Source organism: Mandrillus leucophaeus, unplaced genomic scaffold (assembly GCF_000951045.1).
Source record: "Mandrillus leucophaeus isolate KB7577 unplaced genomic scaffold, Mleu.le_1.0 Scaffold811, whole genome shotgun sequence".
NCBI classification, from domain to species: Eukaryota; Metazoa; Chordata; class Mammalia; order Primates; family Cercopithecidae; genus Mandrillus; species Mandrillus leucophaeus.
The window spans coordinates 447,245-471,348 of NW_012108820.1; the positions used below are offsets into that span (position 1 = coordinate 447,245).

General features: G+C 39.7%; 2 protein-coding genes across 6 annotated transcripts in view; one reads left to right on the forward strand and one right to left on the reverse strand.

The window, feature by feature from the left end:
• The window catches only part of HMGB1 (high mobility group box 1), a 170,622-nt gene extending 153,736 nt beyond the window's left edge, over window positions 1-16,886 (reverse strand). Inside the window, exon 1 of one of the 4 annotated variants that reach the window (XM_011967833.1) lies at window positions 15,731-16,886. The gene's annotated coding sequence lies outside the window, so the exon portion shown is untranslated. Of the gene's footprint in view, window positions 1-14,181; window positions 15,108-15,730 lie in introns of those variants that run through there. The other 3 variants (XM_011967831.1, XM_011967835.1, XM_011967829.1) reach the window with 3 other exon arrangements.
• USPL1 (ubiquitin specific peptidase like 1) overlaps window positions 15,198-24,104 on the forward strand; it is a 39,537-nt gene continuing 30,630 nt past the window's right edge. Inside the window, exons 1-3 of one of the 2 annotated variants that reach the window (XM_011967824.1) lie at window positions 15,206-15,569; window positions 18,582-18,748; window positions 19,267-19,395. In XM_011967824.1, coding sequence (XP_011823214.1) covers window positions 18,650-18,748; window positions 19,267-19,395 — 228 coding nt within the window. In that variant the 5' untranslated portion in view covers window positions 15,206-15,569; window positions 18,582-18,649. Of the gene's footprint in view, window positions 15,570-18,581; window positions 18,749-19,266; window positions 19,396-24,104 lie in introns of both variants that reach the window. The other variant, XM_011967825.1, reaches the window with a different exon arrangement.

A 24,104-nucleotide genomic window follows, 5' to 3' on the forward strand; every position in this document is an offset into this window, starting at 1 on the left:
GGACACCAGCACCACGGCCTCAGACATGTCACCGGGGACACCAGCACCACGGCCTCAGACATGTCACCGGGGACATCAGCACCAGCACCACAGCCTCAGATATGTTGTCGGGGACACCAGCCCCACGGCCTCAGACATGTCCCCAAGGCCCGCTTAGACCCTTCAGCCTCAGCCCAGCTGCTAACTGACTACGGCCACATGAACAGAACTAGGTGAGACCAGAGGAATCTTCCAGTCACCTACTAGATCATGACAAATAATAAATGTTTTTTAAACTACAAAGATTTGGAGTGGCGTTTGTTACACAAAATTAGACAACCATTACAGTTCGACTAAAAACATGTCCATTTACAATACTAAATTAAAAGTGTAAGAATGAGAGAAAAAGAACCCTCCACACTTTAAAAGTTATTTTTTTACTCCAAAAACTTCCAACTTTGAAAAGCTGATTTTTATAATGCATAAAAATTAAAATAACCTTAGAATTTACATGAGTAGCACAGCTAGCTGGCTTTATTATCTGTTGTACTCAACACTTCCATAATCACTGAGGTTTTAGAGAACTCTTTCCCTGGCTTTAGTCTGGTTTAAGCTAAATAATTGTTCTTCCTCAAGAACAAACAACCTTATCTTGTTTTGTTTTCCTTGTCCGAGAGAAACACATTAGGAGTCTCCCATCTTGTTTTACCTTTTTCTGTCGCCCAGGCCAGAGGGCAGTGGTGTGATCACAGCTCACTGCAGCCACGACTTCCCCAGGTTCAGATGATCCTCCCAACTCAGCCTCCCAAGGAGCTGGGACCACAGGCACATGCTATCACGTCCAGCTAATTTTTGTATTTTTTTTTTTGGTAGAGATTGGGTTTTGCCTTATTGCCCCAAGCTGATCTTGAATTCCTGGGCTGAAGCAATCCGCCTGCCCTGGCCTCTCCAAGTGCTAGAATTACAGGTATGAGCCACCGTGCAGCCTCCTATCATGTTTTAAATTTTCCGCTGTATTCTCTCTGGCAAATTGTTTACGGAGTTTCTTTAGTTATCAGACTAAATCTCAAGGCTTTCCTTCCAATTTTGACATGTAAACAGTCCCTCATTTCTGCTTATCTAGTGATTATTCCCAAATCTGTGTTTATAGTCTAGCTGCCTCTCCTATGATCAAGACTTGTCTCTCTAACTACCTGATGGCAGAATCTCCTCTTGGAAATATCTCTCCTCTTGGAAGTATCAAGGAGGCAGTTCAAAACTGAACTGGGCATTGGCTCCACTCCTTCTCCTCTTTACTACTAATACCCTTCTCTCCTTCTACATGACCACACTAAGTCTTATTTAGGCATCGTTTCTTCTGTGAGACCTTTGTAGAATCTCTGAGGTTATGTTAGGTGCTAAGGTTTTCTTGACATTCTCAGATTGGGTTAGGTGAACTTTTAGCAACTTACCTTTTACTAAAAACAGTCATCCCTCAGTATCTGTGGGGAATTGGTCCTAGGACTCCCTAAGGATACCAAAATCTGCATGAGCAGCCCAGGTGAGCCCAGCAGAAGCACTTTACAGTTACCTACAGGATCATGACAAATGATAAATCATGTTTAAGCCACAAAGTCCTTTATATAAAATGGTATAGTACTTGCATATAACCTACATGTCTTCCTGTATACTTCAAATCATCTCTAGTTTATAATACTTAATCTGATGAAAATACTACGTAAATAGTTGTTACACTGTATTGTTTAGGGAATGACAAGAAAAAAAGTCCACACGCGTTCAGAATACATGCCTTTTTCTCCCCTCTAATATTATGGATCTACAGTTGATTGAATCCACAGATGTGGAATCTATGGATACCAAGGGCACATTTTGACAATTATACTTCTCATCTTACCACGCATTCAACAAACTGAACATGTAAAGTGGTGATAATACTGTGATGAAAAATAAAGCAGGGGAAGAGGCTGCATCCATCCAGTGGAAAAGATGCCCTTTTCAAATCTGCACAGAGAGAAAAAGTTGCTCTCCAAGTTGGGGGGTGGGTGGGTCAGGTATGTATGTTGGTCAGGAAGGGATCTGTAGGCACTTACAGATTTGACGCTAATGAGATGGGAAACCACAGGAAGGTTTTGAAGAAAATAAATGACATGATCTGATTCATGTTTTGATCTGATATACTGGTTGCTAGATGGAGAATAAGCTGTATGGGGGCAAGAGAGGAAGCAGAGACAATAGGAGGATATTGCTATAATCCAGTGGTCCATAATCCAACGTCCCCCCAAGGAACAGTTCGGCAATGTCTGGTGACATTTCTAGCTGTCACAACTGTTGGGACGGGCTGCTAATTGCATCTAGCAGGTAGAAGCTAGGGATGCTGCTAAACATCCTACGATGCACAAGACAGCCCTTTACCCCAACATTGCTGGCCCAAAACGTTGATAGTACCAAGGTTGAGAAAATCTGTTATAATCTGTCCTAGAATGTACCTTGGATTGAGATGGTAGTGGTAAGAGCTGGAGAAGTGCTTAGCTTCTGAATTTTTTTTTTTTTTTTTTTGAGACGGAGTCTCGCTCTGTCGCCCAGGCTGGAGTGCAGTGGCGCGATCTCGGCTCACTGCAAGTTCCGCCTCCCGGGTTCACGCCATTTTCCGGCCTCAGCCTCCCAAGTAGCTGGGACTACAGGCGTCCGCCACCACGCCCGGCTCATTTTTTGTATTTTCAGTAGAGATGGGGTATCACCGTGTTGGCCAGGATGGTCTCAATCTCCTGACCCTGTGATCCGCCCGCCTCGGCCTCCCAAAGTGCTGGGATTACAGGCGTGAGCCACCGCGCCTGGCCTGAATATGTTTTTGAAGTGTGGCTGACCATATTCGCTGAGGGATTAAATGTAAGGTATGAGGGGAAAATATGAATCAGACACCAGGATTTACTGCCTGAGCAATTAGAAGAATGAAGTTCCTCATATGGAGATGAGGAAGAATGTGGAACAGCAGGTAAATAGCATGTGCTTGCTTTGTTGGGGGGTGTGCAGAAGAGACTGATGGGACCAACGTGCTCAGTTCTGGATACATTAAACTTGAAATGCCTATTTGGCACCAAGGGAATGTATCAGGTAGGCAGATGGATAAATGAGTCTGAAGTTCAGGGGAGAGGCTGGGGTGGCAATATGAACTTGGGAGTCTCCACATCTAAATAGTATTTAAAGTTATAGAACAGGGTAAGGTGATATAGGAACTAAACACAAATTGAGACGAGATCTGAGCCCGGAGGCACTCTGATGTTTAAAAAAGAGGAGGAACCACCAAAAGAGGAGCTTCCTCTTTTGGTGGAGAAGTCAAGCAGCAGCAGAACTCAGAGTCTGAGAGAATCATTATACCACTTGATCGACTGCAACAAATGCTGCTTAGAGGTCAAGCAATATGAGGACTAAGCAAGGACCACCAGGTCTGGCAACATGGAGGCCAATGCTGACGTGGAAATGAGAGTTTTGGTGGGAAGACAGGAATAAAAGTCTCACAGGTCTGAATTCAAGAGAGAGAGAACAGCAGAGGAAGGGTAGAGGTGGTAGCCATAAACAATGATAAATTCTCTTGAGGTCTTTTCTTGCAAAGCTGGATGAAGAAACAGCGTTCCAGAGAGGGATTTTTCTCTCATTTTACATATGCAAACATATAAAAAAGCTGAAAGAACTGTTTGACAACCACACTTATTTTTACCACGGATTCCACATTTAATGCCGTATTTGTTTTCCCTGTACATACTGTGTATTGTTTGAAGATAACTTTCCCTGTAAATATACCTCAGATATACCTCCTAAAATAAGTCCATTCTCCTACATAGCCATAGTAACCAGGAACACGCCTAAGGAAATTAAAAATTTATTCCCAAATATATTCTATAGCTGGGTACATTACAATTTCCCCAATATGTGATTTGCAAACCAGGATCAAGTCAAAGTCCATGCACAGCATTTGGTTGTGTCTTTGGTCTCTATTAATGTGTCTTTGGTCTCTATTAATAATGACTTTTTGAAAAGACCTGTCTTATAGAATAAATCTGACTGATCATGTCATGTCACTTAACTTGTTTTTCTATTCTAGAAGAATAGTTTTTTCGGGTAGTGAATACATTCATTACTATTGGCACAATAGTCTAAAATTAACATTTCCCGATTTCCTTATCTCGCTCTGCCCTTTCACTTTCAGAAAATCAATTATTCCAAGATTTGTTTTTCATTTATCATCACTTATTAGCTCTGAAGACTCAACTGAGCAACTTTCAGGGTTTATATACTCTATATACAGAAAAAAACTACTACCATCTCTCATTTACCCTAAGAATTCATAGGAGAGCATGTCTTAAAGCTCATCAATAACCAAACCAAACATTTTATTGATCATGACAAATTACATTTGGAAAGCAAAATGAATTTCCCAAAATTTCTTCCCTGATTAGCAAAATAGTGCCTCCTAACACTTGGGGGGTGAAAGTTGCTGTCAAATATGCCTACATGACTGGAAATTATGACATCCAAATGAGTTCACTGGGTCTGGTAATACTACGCTCTACACGTTTATGTCTATGTAATAAACAGCTTACATCTGGATGAGAAAATTGATTATACAAATATTTGGGCTTCTACAACTGGTCATTCATCTGTAAGGACTCAAAGCAACTTAAAATGCAAACTGATCTAACAATGCTTACGGTTAGAATTCCAAAGAATGTTCAGGCATTGTCAGGTTATGTTAAAACATCTTGTCACAATCTTCAAGTTATTATCTTTTCTATTGTGTTGAGCAGCTATAGAGGACAAATGAATTGTGCACTCCTGAATTCAATGAACACTTCAAACACTGTAGTATTTTTTGCTATCTTACAAAACCTAGGATTACTTAGCATATTTTAAGAAATAAATTATATTCTTAATCATTTCATTTCACTTATTGAGCTTCTTTTAAGCTTTGGCAATAGAATTTTAATCACAGCACTGCCACTTGCTTACAGTGATGGTTTTCGGCTCCTTTGGGCCTATGGACTATTTCAATGATCTTCACTAGCCATCTAGTCCACCTTATTCTAATTATTACCACTGCAAAAGAAACCTTCACTTGAATAAATCAGTACATGGGAATCAGACTTCATGAGGTACCTCCCAGGAGACCAGAAGTAAATATTAACTCATACTAAAATCAAAATTGTAGCTATTATCACTCATATGGTTTGGCTCTGTGTCCCCAACCAAATCTCATCTTGAATTGTAATTCCCATGTATTAAAGGAGAAGCATGGTGTGAAGGGACTGGATCATGGGGGTGGCCTTCCCCCTTGCTGTTCTTGTGACAGAATTCTCACAAGGGCTGATGGTTTAAATTCGTGTGACTTCCTCCTCTTCGCTCTCTCTCTCCTGCCACCATGTAAGATATGCCTTGCTTCCCCTTCGCCTTCTGTCATGATTGTAAGTTTCCTGAGGCCTCCCCAGCCATGCAGAAGTGTGAGTCAATTAAACCTCTTTTCTTTGTAAATTACCCAGTCTCAGGTAGTTCTTTACAGCAGCGTGAAAACAGACTAATACAATCACCTATGGTAAGTCTGTCTATAAATCACCTGAACTTTCACAGACTATCTAGAAGAACATGCAATCAGAGTAGTTCTTGATCATGCTATATAAATTACTGATTCAGAAATAGAACTAGACAAGAAGGGGCTGGTAGTACAGAATCATCCTCTGGACATATTCTCACAGCCTGATCTCTAGGTAGGAAATTTTATTATATAAAAATACAATTATTTCACAAAATTACCATTAAACAATTTTATTGGGATATTAGACATTATTGAATGACTTGTTCTGTGAGATATAAAGTGAAACTAACATGTTATAAAAGTGTGGTAGTCGGCCCTCAAGATGGCCTCCAATGAATCCTACACCTCTTGGTATTCATACTGTTGTGTAGGTAGGTCTGTGTAACCCATAGAATACAGCACAGTGAGAGTAGGTCACTTCTAAGGTTAGGTTGTAAAAGACACTGTGGTTTCTGCCTCTCTCTCAAATCACGTGCTCTGGTGCCATGTTGTGAAGACACTCAAGCAGCCTTTAGATGACTGCAACCACATAAGAGGCTCCGAACTGGAGCCACTCAGCTAAACCACTCCCAGATTCCTGACCACGTATCATTTCATACACCATGTATGAAATGACAAATGCTGTTTTAAGCTGTTTGGGGAATAATTTGTTACATAACAAAATATAACTAATACAATAATATATACTGATTTAACTGAAGTTGTAACTTCATAACTTATTTAGGTACTAAAAATCACAGCAACCCAATGCAAAGTATTAAAAAAAATCCATTAATACCTATTGAGTACTGTTGAGGGCATGAGGAAAGCTCTTTCATACTCCAGATAAAACTTCCTTACTGTAATAATCATGGCTGACCTCTACTCTTAACTCCTTTCTAGGATAGGAGGGGCTAAACGATCTGACAGCAAGTTTGGGAGAAAAAATTCTGAGGCTCAGCCAACTTGCTCTCTCCTTTCCATTTGGGATTTGGCTGACTGAAGAGGGTCATTTTTTTTGGCCTGCTCTGTTACACAGTAAATGTAGTGGGACAAGCTCTATTCTTGTTGATAGAAAAACTCTTAATTTTAAATCTGCCTAGTTCTTTGAAGTTCGTTGTTGCTGCAAATCTCAGCTTTTTCCAAACAACTTTTTTCAGTAAACTTTCATTTCAATCTTCATCTATCTGATTTAACTGGATCCAAACATAGTCAGATAAAAAAGGTGTGGGCATTACTTATCAACCTCTAAACTAACTTTAATTTTGTGCCCTCATGGAGTTTATAGTATATTTGAGGTTTAAACTAAAACACCTGAATGGTTTTAAATATAAACTATAAAAAACACATGATTAACAAATAGGTGAAAAACCGTGATCATTGGTAAGCGTAAGAAAATCTGAGGGAGAAAAAAATATAGATGCCCAGGACCCATGCCAAATTCATGGAATCATGCATGGGACCCAAGCAGCTGCAGTTTTAACAAGTTCCCAATACACAGTTGACCCTTGAACAATGCAGGTTTGAACTGCCTGGGTCCACTTATAAATGGATGTGATTTTTTTCAATAAAAGTTACACCAAGTGTGCCTGCCTCTCCTCCCTCCCTCCCTCCCTCCCAACATGCTCCTGCTCTTAAGCCTCTGCCATGAGGCTTAAGACAGCAAGAACCACCCGTCCTCTTTATTTCAGTAGTTTTGGGGGATGCAGATGGGTTTTGGTTACATGGATAAGTTCATTAATGGTGATTTCTGAGATTTTAGTGCAACTGTCACCTGAGCAGTGTATACTATATCCAATATGTAGTCTTTTAACCCCCTTCCAACCTTCCTTCACAACCCGAATCCCCAAAGTCCACCGCATGATTCTTACACCTCTGTGTTTTCATAGCTTAGCTCTCACTTTTAAGTGAGAACATTCCATTTTTGGTTTCTAATTCCTGAGTTACTTCACTTAGAATACTGGCCTCCAGCTCCGTCCAAGTTGCTGCAAAAGGTATTATTTCATTCCTTTGTATGACTGAATAGTATTCCATGGTGTACATAAACATTTTCTTGATCCACTCGGCTCCTCTTCTTCAGTCTACTCAATGTGAAGGTGACAAGGACGAAGATCTTTAAGATGATCCACTTCCACTTAATGATGAGTAAATATATTTACTTTTCCTTATGATTTTCTTAGTAACTTTTTTCTCTAACTTACTTTATTGTAAGAATACAGTATATAACACATGAAATATAAAATATGTGTTAGTTAACGATATATGCTATTAGTAAGCTTCCAGTAATCAGTGGGCTATTAGCAGCTACATTTTTTGGGCAGTCAAAAGTTATATGCAGATTTTCAACAGCATGGGGAAGGAGGGGGTGGGTCCCTAATCCCTATATTGCTCAAGGGTCAATTGTAATAATACCCACTGAAGAATCCATGGTATATATGGTAAGTGCAACAACTCTACAAGAGAGTGCTAGGAGCTGGCAAAGGAAAGAGAAAACAGAATTTAAAGCAATCTGTAAAGGACATGCAGGGTTTAGATGACGTGGAAGGGTGAGGGAAAACCAACATTTGCTGTGAGGGCATTATTAACTGCCAGACATTGTCCTATGTCTTACCTCATTTAAGAGAATTTCATTTCATACACGGAAAAACTGAAGCTCAGACAGGTTAAATGATTTGTCTGAGGCCACAAAATTAGTTAAATGACAGAAGTGGGATTAGTAGATGTTTTCATTTTATCAGTGAAACTGAGCCTCAGGGAGGTTACATATTTTGTATGAAGTAACAAAACTGGGATTAATATATAGCCAAGTTTAAATGAGATCTGTAAATCTAATGCCTACACTAAAAAAAAAAAAAAAAAAAAGTGTGAAGGTCTGTATTGCTTAGCAAAACAGACATAGGGAAGCAAAAATAAACTTAAAAAATCAGATTAGACCACCAAAAACCAGTCCCCATTTTAACTTATGTGGCAGAGAACCATATATTAAAGACCACCAAGCGGCTTAAAAATCTCTTTTTAAAAAATGAATCTGTTTTCATTATTCAATAGTTTTTGTCTTAATTGATACATTTACTAAACAATTACTAGCTCCAATTAGCACTCAGTTACAATTCAATCATTAAATTGAACCTCAACTTAGCTGTCAACCTAGTCAAAACAGTTAAAGTGATTTTACAGTCATCCTCAGTTGCAGAAGTATAATATTTATGGCTGGAGTCATTTTATTTTTAACTAATTTTTAAAAAAAGATTGCTTTATAACAATGCGTTATGAGTCCTTTGTGGTCAATACTGCTTTTTTTTTTTTGAGACGGAGTCTCGCTCTGTTGCCCAGACTGGAGTGCAGTGGTGCAATCTTGGATCTGAGGCTCCTGCCTCAGCTTCCCGAGTAGTTGGGACTACAGGTACGTGCCACCATGCCCAGCTAATTCTTTGTATTTTTAGTAAAGATGGGGTTTCACCATGCTGGCCAGGCTGGTCTCCAACTCCTGACCTTGTGATCCGCCCACCTCAGCCTTCCAAAGTGCTGGGATTACAGCTATTTTAAGGACTTTTTAAAAAGTGAAGCTAAACATTTATTCATCCCTATTCTTCATCTATAGGGACTTGTGCTCTATTTTTCTTTGAAGACCAAAAAGTAAAAACTTACTTTTGTGAGGGCCTTCCTATAATTAAAATTAATCATTTTTCCCCCATAGCTTCTACAAAACATTGCTTGTACAACTATTTAGCACTTATTTCATTCCACCTTGTATGAAAGCTATTTGTTTACAAACATTTCTATTTCTCTTTAGGAATGAGGACTATGCATTATTCACCGCTGTATTCTCCCTGCATTTATGGCAGTCCTTTGCACATTCAATACAAGCTTTTTGGCCCTGTGCATCTCTTCATCTGGCTGTTCATCTGTACCCTTTAAAACATCCTTTATAAAAAACCAGTAAGTGTAAAAAACAAAAAAAAAACCATTGATGAATAATAGGTTTCTCAATAAGAAAAGCATACCAATTATGCATACATCTGAACTAACAAACATGAAGGAAATAGGCTATTTAATACATTCTGTTTTAAAAGTAGGTTTGATCAGCCTTGTAAATTGAAAATTGGGAGCCACCAAGATAATTCATCAACAAATATGCACTATGTATACTAGACACTATATAGGTGATGGTGAACCAAAGAGATGTCATCCTTGCTCTCACAGATCTCACAACCTACTATGGGGCCAAAAATATATGTATATGTGTATGTTATACATATATACACACACATACACATATACATACATATACACATACACACACATATGCTGTAAGGAAAACAAATAGGTGGTAACAATTAGAGTGGGGGTAGAGGACAGAGGGCTCCTCAAATAGGGTGGACAGCTTGACACAAGACACTCGAGCTAAGACTCCAAGGATGAAAAGAGTCAGTTACGTAGAGACAAGGGGACTAGCATTGTCAGCAGGTAGCTGAGGCCCTAAAGGGGAGGGTCATGTGCTGCAATGCCAGCTTCAAGCGAATACAGTTACTAAAACACATCTAACCTTCTATGTGAATGTAGTTACTAAAGCATATCCTCCAACTTTCTATTTTTCTTTTGCTATTGTTTCTACTACCACTTCTCCTTTTCTGGTGATAATTATTTTAAATTTTCTGGCTAAATTAAATGATGGCATGAATTCTGGGGAAACTAAGACTACCTATTTCCAAATAATCCTAAATTCCTTCCAGTCCTTATGACTGATGAATTCATCTTGAAGTGACAACTACGTCCCAATTAGGAAAGAGTGTTTCTTTATATGCACTTAATTTTTTGATTTGGAGGCTTCCTGATTGCTAATCAGCATGTTGTGTGATTACCTCAACAAGTACTTATAGAACGTTATTCTGTCACTGGAAAAACGCTCCGCTGCTTTGTGAAGTTTAGATTGCTCTGGAGTCTAGGAAGAGTGAACGTACCTAAAGCAGTTCCTAATTACTGGACATTCTCAAATCTGCTAGAGCTACACATCCAATTCTGAGAACACACTGGAAAAAGCCCTGGATTAGAAATGAGAAAATGTAGCTTTTAGTACCAGGTTAGCCACCTTGTTAATGCAAATTTGAGTAAATGGTTTACTTCTTTTAGGCCTTTTGTTTTGTTTTGTTTTGTTTTTTGACAGTCTTGTCTCTGTGGTCCACGCTGGAGTGCAGAGGCACGCTACCGGGTCACTGCAGTCTCTACCTCCCAGTTTCAAGCCATTTTCATGCCTCAGCTTCCTCAATAGCTGGGATTACAGGCATGTGCCACCACACCCTAGAACTCCTGACCTCCAGTGATCCACTTGCCTCAGCCTCCCAAAGTGCTGAGGTTACAGGTGTGAGCCACTATGCCTAGCCTTACACCTTGTTTTCTTATTGGTAAAGTAGAAATATCTAGAAGTTGCGTGCTACACAAATTCAACCATATATGCTTGGCAAAAATTTTTAAAGAAAAATATCAGCTTAAGAGTACTAATTGAGTACATGCCTTGGAATAAGCATGAGCTGGAAAGAACAAACCTGTTGTTACATCACTCATTTCTGTTCTCACATGCAGCTCATTGTAAATCTTGCTCAGTGGCATGATTTTAGTGTTTAAAGATTTATTTGTTTGTTTGTTTAGGACAAAGTCCCTACACATAATCTACTTGCTTCATATACATACATATGTATATTATGCATGTACATATATGCTATCAGGGCTCACATGAAAAATCAGCCATTCAGGTGATGTGATTTATCTCATATGCTTACTTTAGAGTCAACAGGGTGTTGACTCCACTATACAATACTGGCATAGAGAACACATAAGTCAAAGTAGACAGGACCCAGCCGTACCATTGGCTAGGGCACAAATACAGTCACATATGTGGAGAATGATGTACGTAGAAAGGTCTTCATTGCACAATGCTCTTTAATAAAGATCTGAAAAAAAAAACACCTAAATGTTCAAAAGGATAGGGTTGATGAAATAATGGTACATTATAAAATGGAAGATTATGCAGCCATAAAAATAAGGAAATACCTTAAATAATAACAGAACAACTTTTAAGGTTAAGTGAACAAATAAGGTACATAATCACCATGCATGGTATGTACCATTTACATAGAAAAAGGGAAGAAAAATAAAATATATATAGTAATTTATTTGCTCTCACATGTGTAAAATTTTTCTGAAAAATGTACCAGAAACTGGTAGCACTCGTTGCTTCCTAGGCAGAAAATGACTTCACTGAGTATCCTTTTGCACCTTTTGAATTTTGAACCATGTGAATAAATGTGTTTCCTATGAACAAAGTGACAAGTTTAGATCAGCAAGACAGCAATTTGAGATGAAATGGGATCACACCCTTAGTAGGAAAAACTTTTTGAAGCAGGTGGTACTTCTAAGAGTAAATACCCACACATGGAATGTTGAAACTGTAAGGAACTTTCCTTAAGACAACCATCTATTCCAAACTTCTCATTTTATAGATCTGTAAACTGAGACCTTAAAAATTCAGTGACTTGCGTAAGGTCACACAGCAGAAGACATGGGATTAGATGTTAGATATTCCAGTATCAACTTTACACTATTATCATGCCATCTTCTCATTTTCTATGGGCAAAACAGAACCAAGTAAGTTTGGGCTACATTACAAGCTGTCATTTTTTTTTTTTTTTTTTGAGACAGAGTCTCGCTGAGTCGCCCAGGCTTGAGTGCAGTGGTGTGATCTCAGCTCATTGCAATCTCCAACCTCCGGGGTTCAAGCAATACTCCCTGCCTTAGCCTCCCAAGTAGCTGGGATTACAGGCACCTCCCACCGTGCTCAGTTAATTTTTGTATTTTTTTTTTTTTTTTTAGCAGAGACAGGGTTTCACCACCTTGGCCAGGCTGGTCTTGAACTCCTGACCTCATGATCCACCCCCCTCAGCCTCCCAAAGTGCTAGGATTACAGGTGTGAGCCACCACACCTGGCTGAGTTGTCATGTTTTATCTAAATTTTAGAGCCTGAAATATAAACTAACCTTAAGCCCTTAAACTACTAATTTCTTATTTGGATCACTATATGGCTACACTTACAAATATGCTGTGCATACCTCTATCATTGCATGTATACAATATGATAGATGCACGATGTGACAGACACACAATACGACACACGTACTTTTGCTATCCTAACATATATGAATTTACTGAAAGAACTAAAATATCTTCATTTTTTAAATATACACACGCATAGCACAAGTGTGTTGCCAAAAATATGAATACAGGTTTACAATTCCTTAACTAAAACCCAAGGGTTGGATGTTTTAGAAATAAGAATTTCATACAATTTTTAAGTGTTACAAGGTATATAAACCAATATATCACATCCCACATACCAGGGGCCAAGGACAGCACCCCATAATCAAACATATTAATACAGTTTCAGCAAAACACATGGGATAAAGACTATATACAGCTTCTCAATAGTTCAGGTCATATTTTGCTACCAAATGAATTTTGTTGCCAAGCTTAAGAAGTTTTTGGTTTTCAGCGCTTTCTGAATGTTAGTCTGAGATGTGGGATTACAGACTGTACTCATAGAGTGCTTCTAGAAAGTACAGCCAGTCACTTCGACTCTCATCTTTTTGATGAGACTAGAAAAATAAATCATAGCAAGTAGCTTTTATATTCCATGTTTGGGCCAAAGACTTGTACTGTGGTTAAGGAATCTAACTTAGCAGAAGGCGCAAGAGCTGACATCGTGAGTGCCTAAAATGAGGGGGAGATAAAAAAGAAAATCCTAATCATACAGCACTGAACTACTGCAGCCGTTCGTTAGTTATTAATTTAATAAAAGCTTCCTCCCTTTAAACCATGAGTTTATAACTGGAAATAGGTCAATAAAATTTCTGTCCCACACTGCTCACAAGCGGATGGAGGCAATGAGCTTTAATCCCACTGGAAGGTACTGCACTCTGTCTAGGACCAGGATATGTAATAAAAGCATTTCAAATATATAGGAATAAGCAGATATGTATACACTATTCTCAACTTGGACCGTTACTCTATAATATAAAAGAAAGGGGTTTGTTTTCTAGTCAATCTCTGCTGATCTCCTGTATCCAAGTTCTTCTCTTTATCTTGTGAGTCTTGTACTACCTTTTACAAGGGGAAAAAGCTCTACAGCGAAAACACAGAACACACTAAAATCCTTTCCTTTCTCTTTACAACTCAAGCCCCACCTCCATTTTGTTTCTGTTACTAATTATTTTCCTGAAAAAGTATCAAATTTACACTAAAAGACTAAAATTCAACTTTGCAGACAACCATGTTTTAAAAAATATAATTCAGTTTGGTGATGTTATTTTGCAGTCTTACAATTTTAGCTATATTTTAACTGAACCAATTGTTTTGTTCAATTTATGAGTTAACACTCAGCTAGTTTGTTTTTTACAAATAGTGTATTCCATTCTAAAAATGGAAGTAGCAGTGGTGAGCAAGAAAACCACCCTCTGAGTTTTGGCTATTCAGGAGGAAGTACTACTTTCTCCAATTTTAATCACAATTCATAAAAACCTAACTAGCTAGATCTTAAATATACAAATACATTAATAATCTAGTAAAGCAACAGAAAAAGGTAAACTAACCAGCCTATTTTTGTCTGGAGAAACCCCAACAAACTCTGCTGGATTCCTTGGCCATTTGCATTCAGAAGTACCAAAAACTAAAATCCTTCTTACTAAATAATTTATTCTACACGAGACTTGTTTCCTCCATACCACCCTACCCAAATTATCAGCATTATTCCAGAATATAATCATTTAGTTTGAGACGACTAAAAAACCCCACACTCCAAAATACCAATTGTGGTTAGTCTGTAAAGAAATGGTCTGAAACTACAAAATGTTATCCTAGGACACATAACCAATCGACCAAAAGGACTTCTGGAATATGCTGCCCCCAAGATTTAGAATGCACAGGCAGAAATAGCATACGCGGTCACGATGTCCCTTAAGCCACATGACCTTCCTACGAAAGCAGAGGCTTAAACTTATCAAATGAGAACTCCCCCTTTCTCTAAAGTTAAAACAAGGCAGGGCAGCTGGAATTAGTGCAGCAGGGACAGAACGGCTGCTGACTAGTCAGAACGGGTCGTGGAATGCAAAGTCCCTGTGCTTTCGCTGCTCCCCTTACCGTGAGAAGATCTGGGAGGGAGGAAAGGAGGAGAAACACCCCAGAATCCTGGTAGAAAAGCCCCTGGCCTCGAAGATGGGCTCTAGGGAGACAGGGAGGGGCAGCTCCGTGTGTGATGACCCTTTGTGAACATGCACTCTGTGGCAGCTTCGGCTCCACCGAGGCTTTGGGAGAGCGGACTACGGATGCCCAGCGCGACCCAGCTGTGAAGGCCACGCCGGCGGAGAGGCTCCATGGCACCTCCGCCGGCTTCGGGAGCCCTTCCCTCTCCCACCTCCGCGGGTCACCCCAGGACCCAGCGGCTCCCGATCACGCTCCCGCGGACCACGGAACAGCAACGCAGAAGCCGGTCTCTTTCCTCAGCGTAATCCCTCCGCAGCAGGCCGCGCACTAGTTTTAATCACGCCCCACCCCCTGGCCGCTGGCGCCACCTCCGCCACTCGGGCGCTTTCCAGCAGCTTCCAGAAACGTCGCCTCCCCAAACCCAGCCACTCACACATGGCGGGCTCAGCAACCACCGGCCCCGCCCCTCCTCGTCGCCGCAGTCGCAACTGCGTCTGCGGCCACAGGGCGGACGGCCACGCCTCTGCGGAGCGCGACCGGAAGTGCTCACGTCTTCACCTTCCCCGCCACGCCTCCGTTCTTTCAGGCCCTGCGTGCAGCAGGAAGGAGGACTGTTTTGCCGCGGACTGAAGCCGGAAGCCGCCTTCCTAGTGGAAACGCGAGTGGGGGAGGAGCAGTCCGCGGGGAACGTGGGTTGAACGTTGCAACTAGGGTGGAAATCAAGCTGGAACAGGAGTTCCGATCGACCCGATACCAAGAAGGGGAGTGCCCGCGGCAGGTAACGGAGAAGAGGGAGGGGTTTCTTTCCGCTCTCGAAATTGGGAAAAGAGACAGAGCTGGGATGACCTATGGGGTAGTCGGCGCGCTGAAAGGATGGGCTAGGCTGGGACGGGGTTCAAGTGGGAAAGATTGATGATTAAGGTATAGAGTTGGACTTACAGATCCGTTTGGGCTCAGAGAGGTGAACGCTGAAGAGAAACCAGAGTTTGTTTTCGTTTTCCAAGGAGCGTGGAGTTGGGCAGGGTTAACGGACCCTGCGCCTCTTGGGGCTTCTTAGGTTGGGTGTTGAAACTTCCCTCCTTTGGTCCTGTTCGTCTCTGATTCAAAATAGTTGGGTTTGGTACCAGACAGGGCTGGGTACAGAAAGCCGACCCTGTTCTTCGGCTTCCAGGTGGGTTGTGGCCTCGCTCTTGACAGTTCACGTGCCGAGCCTACTCGCTCTCGGAAGGCAAGCTCAAATGGGTGGGTATAAGGCCCCCTCTTCGAACAGCTGTTTCCCTGGGTTTCTCCATTTTGCACACAGGAGTGTGAATTAAGTTTAATTGCATACTTGTTACGATTCCCAGGGCCAGCTTGACACGTTCATTGTGCTATATAACTGGGTTCATGCTTGGCTAATAATTCACATTAAGGCTTCTGGAGTATAAGTGGCCCACAGAAGTATGAAAAGTGGATATTAGGAGAAAGATGCTGGGGGTGAAGTAGAGCTGAGGAAAATAGAACCGGAAAGCTGGATTGTTTTCACAGTACAGTGAGCTTTAGGTCATAGTACTACCTTTAGGTTATATTGGGCTGTTTTAACGGACTTTACTGTAATCAGGCTGGAGTAAATAGAGAATTTTAAGCTAAGCATTGACAGGCTTAGACTTATCTTACAGGGACATCATTTTGACAGTGATATGGAAGGGAAAGAGGTAGAGATTTGAGACCTTTCCACAGAACTGTCCACAGAATTTGGTGACTTACTGTGAGGGAAATAAGGAATAGGGAACAACTCAGACTTTCTAGCCTGTGTGTTTCGAAGGATGGAGACGCCCACATGTAAGTGAGATATGGGAAGGAGGAGCAGATTGTTTTTGAAGGGAAGAAGAGCAGCTACTTAGGGTCAAATTAAGTTGTAAAATCCACCCCAGGATTTTGTATTTAAGTCGAAGTGAATTGTATTTGGAAGAAGACCTGGGGAGCTCAGCTCTGGTATTTTTTTTATGTCCCCCATATGGACAAATAAACCTCTGGTAGTAAATGAATTGTCTTTTGGGGAATTCTATATATTCAGGATTTCAACCACCAGCCTATCTTTTTCCCGCTGAAATGTTGGGTGACGGAATCAGGAGAGCAGTTTGGAGGCCCTTTATATTTTATAATTGAGAGAGACAAAGAGAAAACCGTTTGATTTGAAAAAGTTTTCTAGGTTCCCTCAAGTACTTGGAAATTTTCATCAAAAACAGTTTATTCAAAGTACATAGCCTACTAGTTTCCTATTTGAGAGTACCGCAGAATGATACAACGTGTACTGCTTCTCTACGCAGAATGAAGTATAAAATTAGCACCAAATAGTAGCTTTGTCAGGTGCTAAACTTTTTACATCTTTATCTCATTTAATTCTTAGAAGAAACTAATTTTACAAGTAAGTTTCGGAACCAAGATCCGCAGGTACAAAGCCTGCAAAGCAGGAACCATGGAAGTTTGACTCCTACATAGTTCCCTTTTGTAAGTAGATTATAAATAGAACCAGCCAAAGGGTAATAAGTGGTGTGTGCCTAAAAAGAAAGAAAAAAGTTAGCATCAGTAGTTCTCACCAGAAGGGGTGATTTTGCCTACCGGGGGACATTTGGCAAGTCAGGAAACTTTTTTCGCTGTTGGATCTAGAGGGTAAAGGTCAGTGACGCTGCTAAACATCGTCAGTACATAGGACAGCCTTCACAAACAGTTATTTGGTCAGAGTTATCTGTAATGCTGCGGTTGAGAAACGCTGTCTTATGGTTATTTCTTCAGGAATAGAAAATTAAAATTCACTGATACTTTCTTCAAAAAGCAGTTTTATTTTTGAAGTTATTCCTTGGCTTGAAAGGTTTGTGAAGTTTATATAGCTGAACCAGAACAGCATAATTAGCTTTTAAAGTGAATTATGAGCCATCGATTCCTAGGAGATGGGTGTCATAGAATCATGCATTCGGATTTGGGAAAGACTTATGCCTAGAATTATTTTACAACATTTCTGCTAAGTGGTAATTCTCCTTTGCCCTAAAGGTCTCCTGTATTTAATTTTCCTATAATGGTAAACCCACAATTAAAATACTCTTAATTATTTTTTGCTTACACTGAGCTCCGGTCTCTCGTAATTTTTACTCTATTAAATGCAGTTCTACACCATGGGACTAAGCTCAAAACGAGCTTGCCACATGTAATTTGTACTAGGACAGTGTTTATATTGTTGTTCTGATAACAAAAGGAGTTAAATGTGGTGTAAATTAGATCATTTACAAATAATGATTTGTTAGCAGCTTTTAATAAGTAGTATTGTAGTATTTTTTCCAACTGATGAAGTATTAATGTTGTTGGTAGTTGAAAACAATAGGAATGTATGGAATAGATGGTTCATTGTTTCTTTTGTTCCTGCCAGATAGTGGCACAATGGATCTGGGGTTTTTCTCTGTATAAATGCTGGCATATTTGTTTCAAATTGTACATAGACTCTAAGAAGTTAGGTTTTCAAATTCTGGTCAATATAGTTTGCCTTAAATAGTAACTACCTCTACTACAAGTTTTATTTAATTTGTTCACAAATGAGTCTGTTATGAAAACTGGTCACTGCCCTCTGTTCACAAATTTGCTAGGTTTGTAAATATAGGTATCATTTTCACTTCAAGATTATAATTGTAGAATATGTTTATTCCAGGACATATAGCCCTCAACATCTATTTAATATATACGTCTTGTAAAATAGCATGGTTCTTTTTTATAGTAAATAGAATTTTTATTTAATTGTCTATTGACTTTTTTTTTCCAGGGTTCATTGAAAAAATCGTTAGTGATATTGACATGTCTCAAGTGACATAAATTAGCCAATGACTCGGAATGATGGATTCTCCGAAGATTGGAAATGGTTTGCCAGTGATTGGACCAGGGACTGATATAGGGATATCTTCACTCCACATGGTGGGGTATTTGGGAAAAGTTAGTGAACTTATTTTTTGCCTGAGTGCAAAGTTTTTTTTTTCTTCTGTATTTTTGAGACTTAAATTCAATTGCGATGTTACCAGTTAACTTCTAAAAAATTGTGTCTTCCACGGAAATCTTACAGTAATGGCGAAAGATTGTTTTAATGTGTTTACCTCTCTGTTTTATTGATACATGAAAGTGGAAATAAAACATAGACCTTATGATTTACTGTTCTTTGAAAATATGGTACATAAATTCTCCCTGGTAGTTGATGTTACTTTTTTTCTTGCAAATAAAATTGATGCTGTTCTTAACACTTAACATTTAATATTTAAAACCATAACATAATTATTTTTGGAATAATAGCTTAAAGGCTTATATGCATTTCTTTTATTTGCCATGTTTAAAATATCTTGGCAGGATATTTGTAATAGAAAATTATAATTTTTTCTGGTTACCTTTCCATCTAACTTTTAATATTTTGATATATTGTAGGAATGTCTATATTTTAATTTGCTTTATTTCTCTTTTAGAATTATGATTCAGCTAAAGTTCCATCAGATGAGTATTGCCCTGCTTGTAGAGAGAAGGGAAAGTTAAAAGCCTTAAAGACTTACCGAATTAGTTTTCAAGAATCTATCTTTTTGTGTGAGGATCTGCAGGTAAAGTATTAATCTTATATAGTATATATAAGATTTTTCTTTTTTCTTTTGCTTTTTTCTTGTTTTAAAAGTTTACTCATTTTTTGTTTTTTAGGCTGGATTTTTAATATGTAATCTCAGTTTCTAAGTCTGTCTGGTATACAATGTTATTTTTCCACCTACCTTTCCCTTTGCATAAAGATCTTTGTTTTTATTGCCATTTGACTTGAGAGAGGAGAAAATACATTTCAAGTTCTTTTTTTTAACCTTTTGGAGGTCCTTGTTAGCTATTAGCGTATAGTAGTTACTCTCTCATCTCTTTGGTTTATCTTTGCAACTGATGGGAAAAGTTGCGAATCTCTAATGTACCTGGAAGATTGTTTTGGAAATTGGTTAGTCTAAAACCAGTATATATACTGTGAACCAGATAGAGCATAGAATCTTGTAAAGTCTAAAAGACCCTTTTAGAAGCTCTAAATAGCTTTTAAAATTATAGTAATTTGTACACACTGGTACGGCTTTTATATAGCAGCTCATTAAATTCTATAATACTCCACATTTTATTGTATTTGACAGTTTATGAGACTGTCTCATACACATTTAATTCTCAGAACTTTGCAGGATTTGTATTGCTATTTCATGAATAAGAAAATAGATGGATTTCAGAGGGTTTAGGAACATAAGATCCTGATACAGTGGCAGAGCTGTGGTTGGAATACAGACTTCTAATTTTGGATCTGTTTATTCCAGCAAAAAATTAACAGTTCATCAGAATTACCTAGAGTGCTTTTAATAAATTTCTGAGTATCAACCCCAGATGCTGATTCAGTAGAGTTGGCCCAGAATTCTGTGGTTTTGTAACATTTGAGGATGAGTCTGATCATCAGCCAGCCAGGTTTGGAAAATACTAGACTTAGTCACGTGGTTGTTAATAGATACTTATGCTGGGTATAATTTGAAGTAAAGTAATCCCAGGCATGTCTACAAATATAAATTTCTTTATGCATATATTCAATGGTTTTTTTATGAGTGTCACTGTTTGCCATTGTTCCAGATACAATGTTAGGATACAATAATAAAACAAAAATTTCTTTCCCTTAAGGAGGTTATGTCGTAGAGTGGGAAAGACAATAAACAAGTATGTGTTTCTGTGTCATGTGATAAAAAGTGCTGTGGAGGAAAATAAGGCAGTAGGGACTGGAATGCCAAAGTAGGGGGAGTTTGCAATTTTAATTAGGTTGGTGAGGGCAGTGCTTCAATGAGAAAGTGAAATTTGAGCAAAAGCCTGAAAGAGGTGTAGAGCAGTGAGCTTGCTAGGCAGGGGAAGCAAGTTCCAGGGAGGCCTTGAGAGAATGGAGGCTGCCTGTGATATTTGTGCTACTGCAATGAAACCAGCAGGGCGATAGAAGGTGGATCAGAAAAATAATGGGGGAGCTGGACCAAGTAGGGTTTTATAGGCCATTGTAAGCTTTCTGGCTTTTACTATGGGTGGAACCAGGAACCATAGCAGACATGTTGGCAGAGGAGTGACATAAGTTGACTTCAGTGTTAAAAGCTTTACTGTGGCTGCACTGTTGAAAATGTATGTAATGGGCAAGACCTAAAGCAGGGAGATTATAGTATAATATGAATTATATTTGGTCCTTGCCTCTGGTTTCTGTCACAGAGCTAAAACTCTTAGAATTTCCTGAGTGACAAGAGTGTCCTGTTATTCATAATGAGCCTGTTTGCTAACACTGGGGTTCATACTAATGTGGTGACTTAGGATGGAGCCGTGGATAGCTTCAGATGGGGCAAGTAGCTGGAAAGCCCACATGATTAGAGAATTAATGAGAGAACTTTTAGTCCTACCCACAGGCCTCCAGGAAAGGAGTGGAGGGGCTGGAGATTAAGCTGTATGAAAATATCAAGATTTGGATTTAACGCGTGTCTGGGTTGCTGGAGGGGCTGGTGCCATGTGGAGGTGGTATGCCCAGAGGAAGTGGAAGCTTCATACCTCTTCTGCCCCATACCTTGCCCTACTCATTTCTTCATCTATATCCTTTAGAATACCCTTTAGGATAAACCAATAAACATAAGTGTTCGTTTGAGTTCTGTGAGCCGTCCTTGCAAACTAGTTATGCCCAAGAAGCGGGAGTGGGAACCTTTGTAGCCAGTCAGTCAGATATACTGGTGTTCTGGATGTGGGATTGGCATCTGAAGTGGAGGGAGTCGTGGAACTGAGCCCTCAACCTGTAGGGTCTGACATGGTCTCTAGGTAGATAACATCAAAATGGAGTTGGATTATAGGATAGCCATTTGGTGTCCTGTGGAGAATTGCTTGGTGTGGGGAAAAAGCCCCCACACCTCTGGTCACAGAAGTGTGCTGGGAGGATAGAATATATGAAAATTGTCAGAATCCAAATGGAGTAATTTGTGTTAAAAAAAAAAAAAAATTCCTGCCTGGTCAGGCAAGTGGCTGACAACTGTAATCCCAACACTTTGGGAGACTGAGGCAGGCAGGAGGATTGCTTGATCCTAGGAAATGGAGACCAGCCTATGCAACATAGTGTGGCCTTGTCTCTAAGAAAAAATTTTAAATTAGCTGGGCATGGTGGTGTGCGTCTGTAGTCCCAGCTACTTGGGAGGGGGACTACAGGTGCACAGCACCATACCCAGGAGGTCCAGGCTGCAGTGAGCTATGATTGTGCCACTGCATTCCAGCCAGGATGACAGGGTGTGAGACCCTGTCTCTATTTAAAAAAAAAAAAAAAAAGACAAATAGAGCCAGGAAAGGCTATGAAGAGAGAGCTTTCATGCATAAATACCAAAATATACCAAAAGACTGCAAAAACCACAGCCTTGCACAAAGACCGTCATCACTTACACAGAAGATACTTCTGCAAGAACATCTGCCCAACAACTGCCTGGTCCAGCCGTGGGCTGGTGTCATCCTTGTTACTGATTCTTGTAGCCAAGGGTAATTATCTCAAAACAAGTATGTGATCCTTCTCATTTTCCTTTAAAAACCTTTTGTCTTCCCTTACCTCCCTGAACACAGTTTACTATGGCATGTGTATTCCCATTGGAATACTTTATTCCTGAATAAATGTCACTTTCTTTTTAAAAGCTTCTCTCTCTTTCTTTTTATTTAGATTGATAAGTAGAAAGGAAAAAAAGCTTTTTTCCCTTTGGACTAGTCAAAGGCAGTTGCAGTATTCTGGGGTAGAGGGTGGTGGCAGAGGTGTTGAGGCATGGTTGGAGTTTATTTATACTTTGAAGGTAAAGCCAACAGGATTTGCTGAAAGATTGGAATATGGGGTTGGAAAGAGGAATCAAGGATGGTTCCAAGATTTTTGGCTTGAAAAATTAGAAGAATGGAATCGCTAATTACTGAACTGGGAAGACTTGGAAGAGCAAGATTTTGGGGAGAAGATCAGGACCATAAGAATAGACAAGTCCTAGTCCTCGGGAGATAGGTTTTTGGCTATTAAAGTTAGATGCACTACATGGATTTTTAGTTTTGCTTGTTTTTTTGTTTTGTTTTGTTTTGTTTGAGAGACGGAGTCTTGCTCTGTCACCAGGCTGGAGTGCAGTGGCACGATCTCGACTCACTGCAACCTCCGACTCCATGGTTCAAGGGATTCTTTTGCCTCAGCCTCCTGAGTAGCTGAGATTACAGGCATGCGCGACCATGCCCAGCTAATTTTTGTATTTTTAGTAGAGATGGGGTTTCACTATGGCCAGGATGATCTTGATCTCCTGACCTCAGGTGATCCACCCGCCTTGGCCTCCCAAAATGCTGGGGTTACAGGCGTGAGCCACCACGCCTGACCCGGACTTTTGGTTTTTGAAGCATTCTTTTTTAAGTGACAAGGCAAAAAACATATAATCAAGAATTTTAAGTATATACTTTGGAAATGTTAAAAGGAACGTGAGTAATTTATTATTGTTTTTTAAATTTCTAGTCAGCAATAAGAGCCCAATGTACTTTATGAAGTAGATTGGTTTACACCAGGGGTGAGCAAACATTTTGTATGATGCACAAGCAAGGAATGATTTTTATGTTTTTTAAATGGTTAGGAAAATATCAAAAGAAAAAATGCCAGAAAAAATCAAAAGAAAGGCCAGGTGCGGTGGCTCACACCTGTAATCCCAGCACTTTGGGAGGCTGAGGCGGGTGGATTCTTTTGAGGTCGGGAGTTTGAGACCAGCCTGGCCAACATGGTGAAACCCGTCTCTACTAAAAATACAAAATAGCCGGGTGTGGTGGCATGTGCCTGTGATCCCTGCTACTTGGGAGGCTGAGGCAGGAGAATCGCTTGAAGCCGGGGCAGAGGTTGCAGTGAGCCAAGGTTTGAGCCACTGCACTCCAGCCTGGGTGACAGAGGAGACTCTGTCTCAAACAACAACAACAACAAAACAAAAACAACAAAGAAGAATACCCTTTCATAATAAGTGAAAATTAAATGAAATTCAAATTTCAGTGTTCATAAATAAAGTTTTACCGGAACATAGCCATGCTCAATCATTTATGTATTGTTCATGGCTTCTTTTGCATACAACAACAGAGTTGGGTCGTTGTCACAGACTGTGTGGCTCATAAAATCTAAATATTTATCATCGAGCCTTTTATCAGTAAACTTTGCTGATCCCTGTGTAAGTCCTCTGAATCAAATTATTTCAAAAGAGTTCTGTTATAAAATTTGGAGTTTACTGTGCTATAAATTGCAAAGAACCATTTGGAAAAC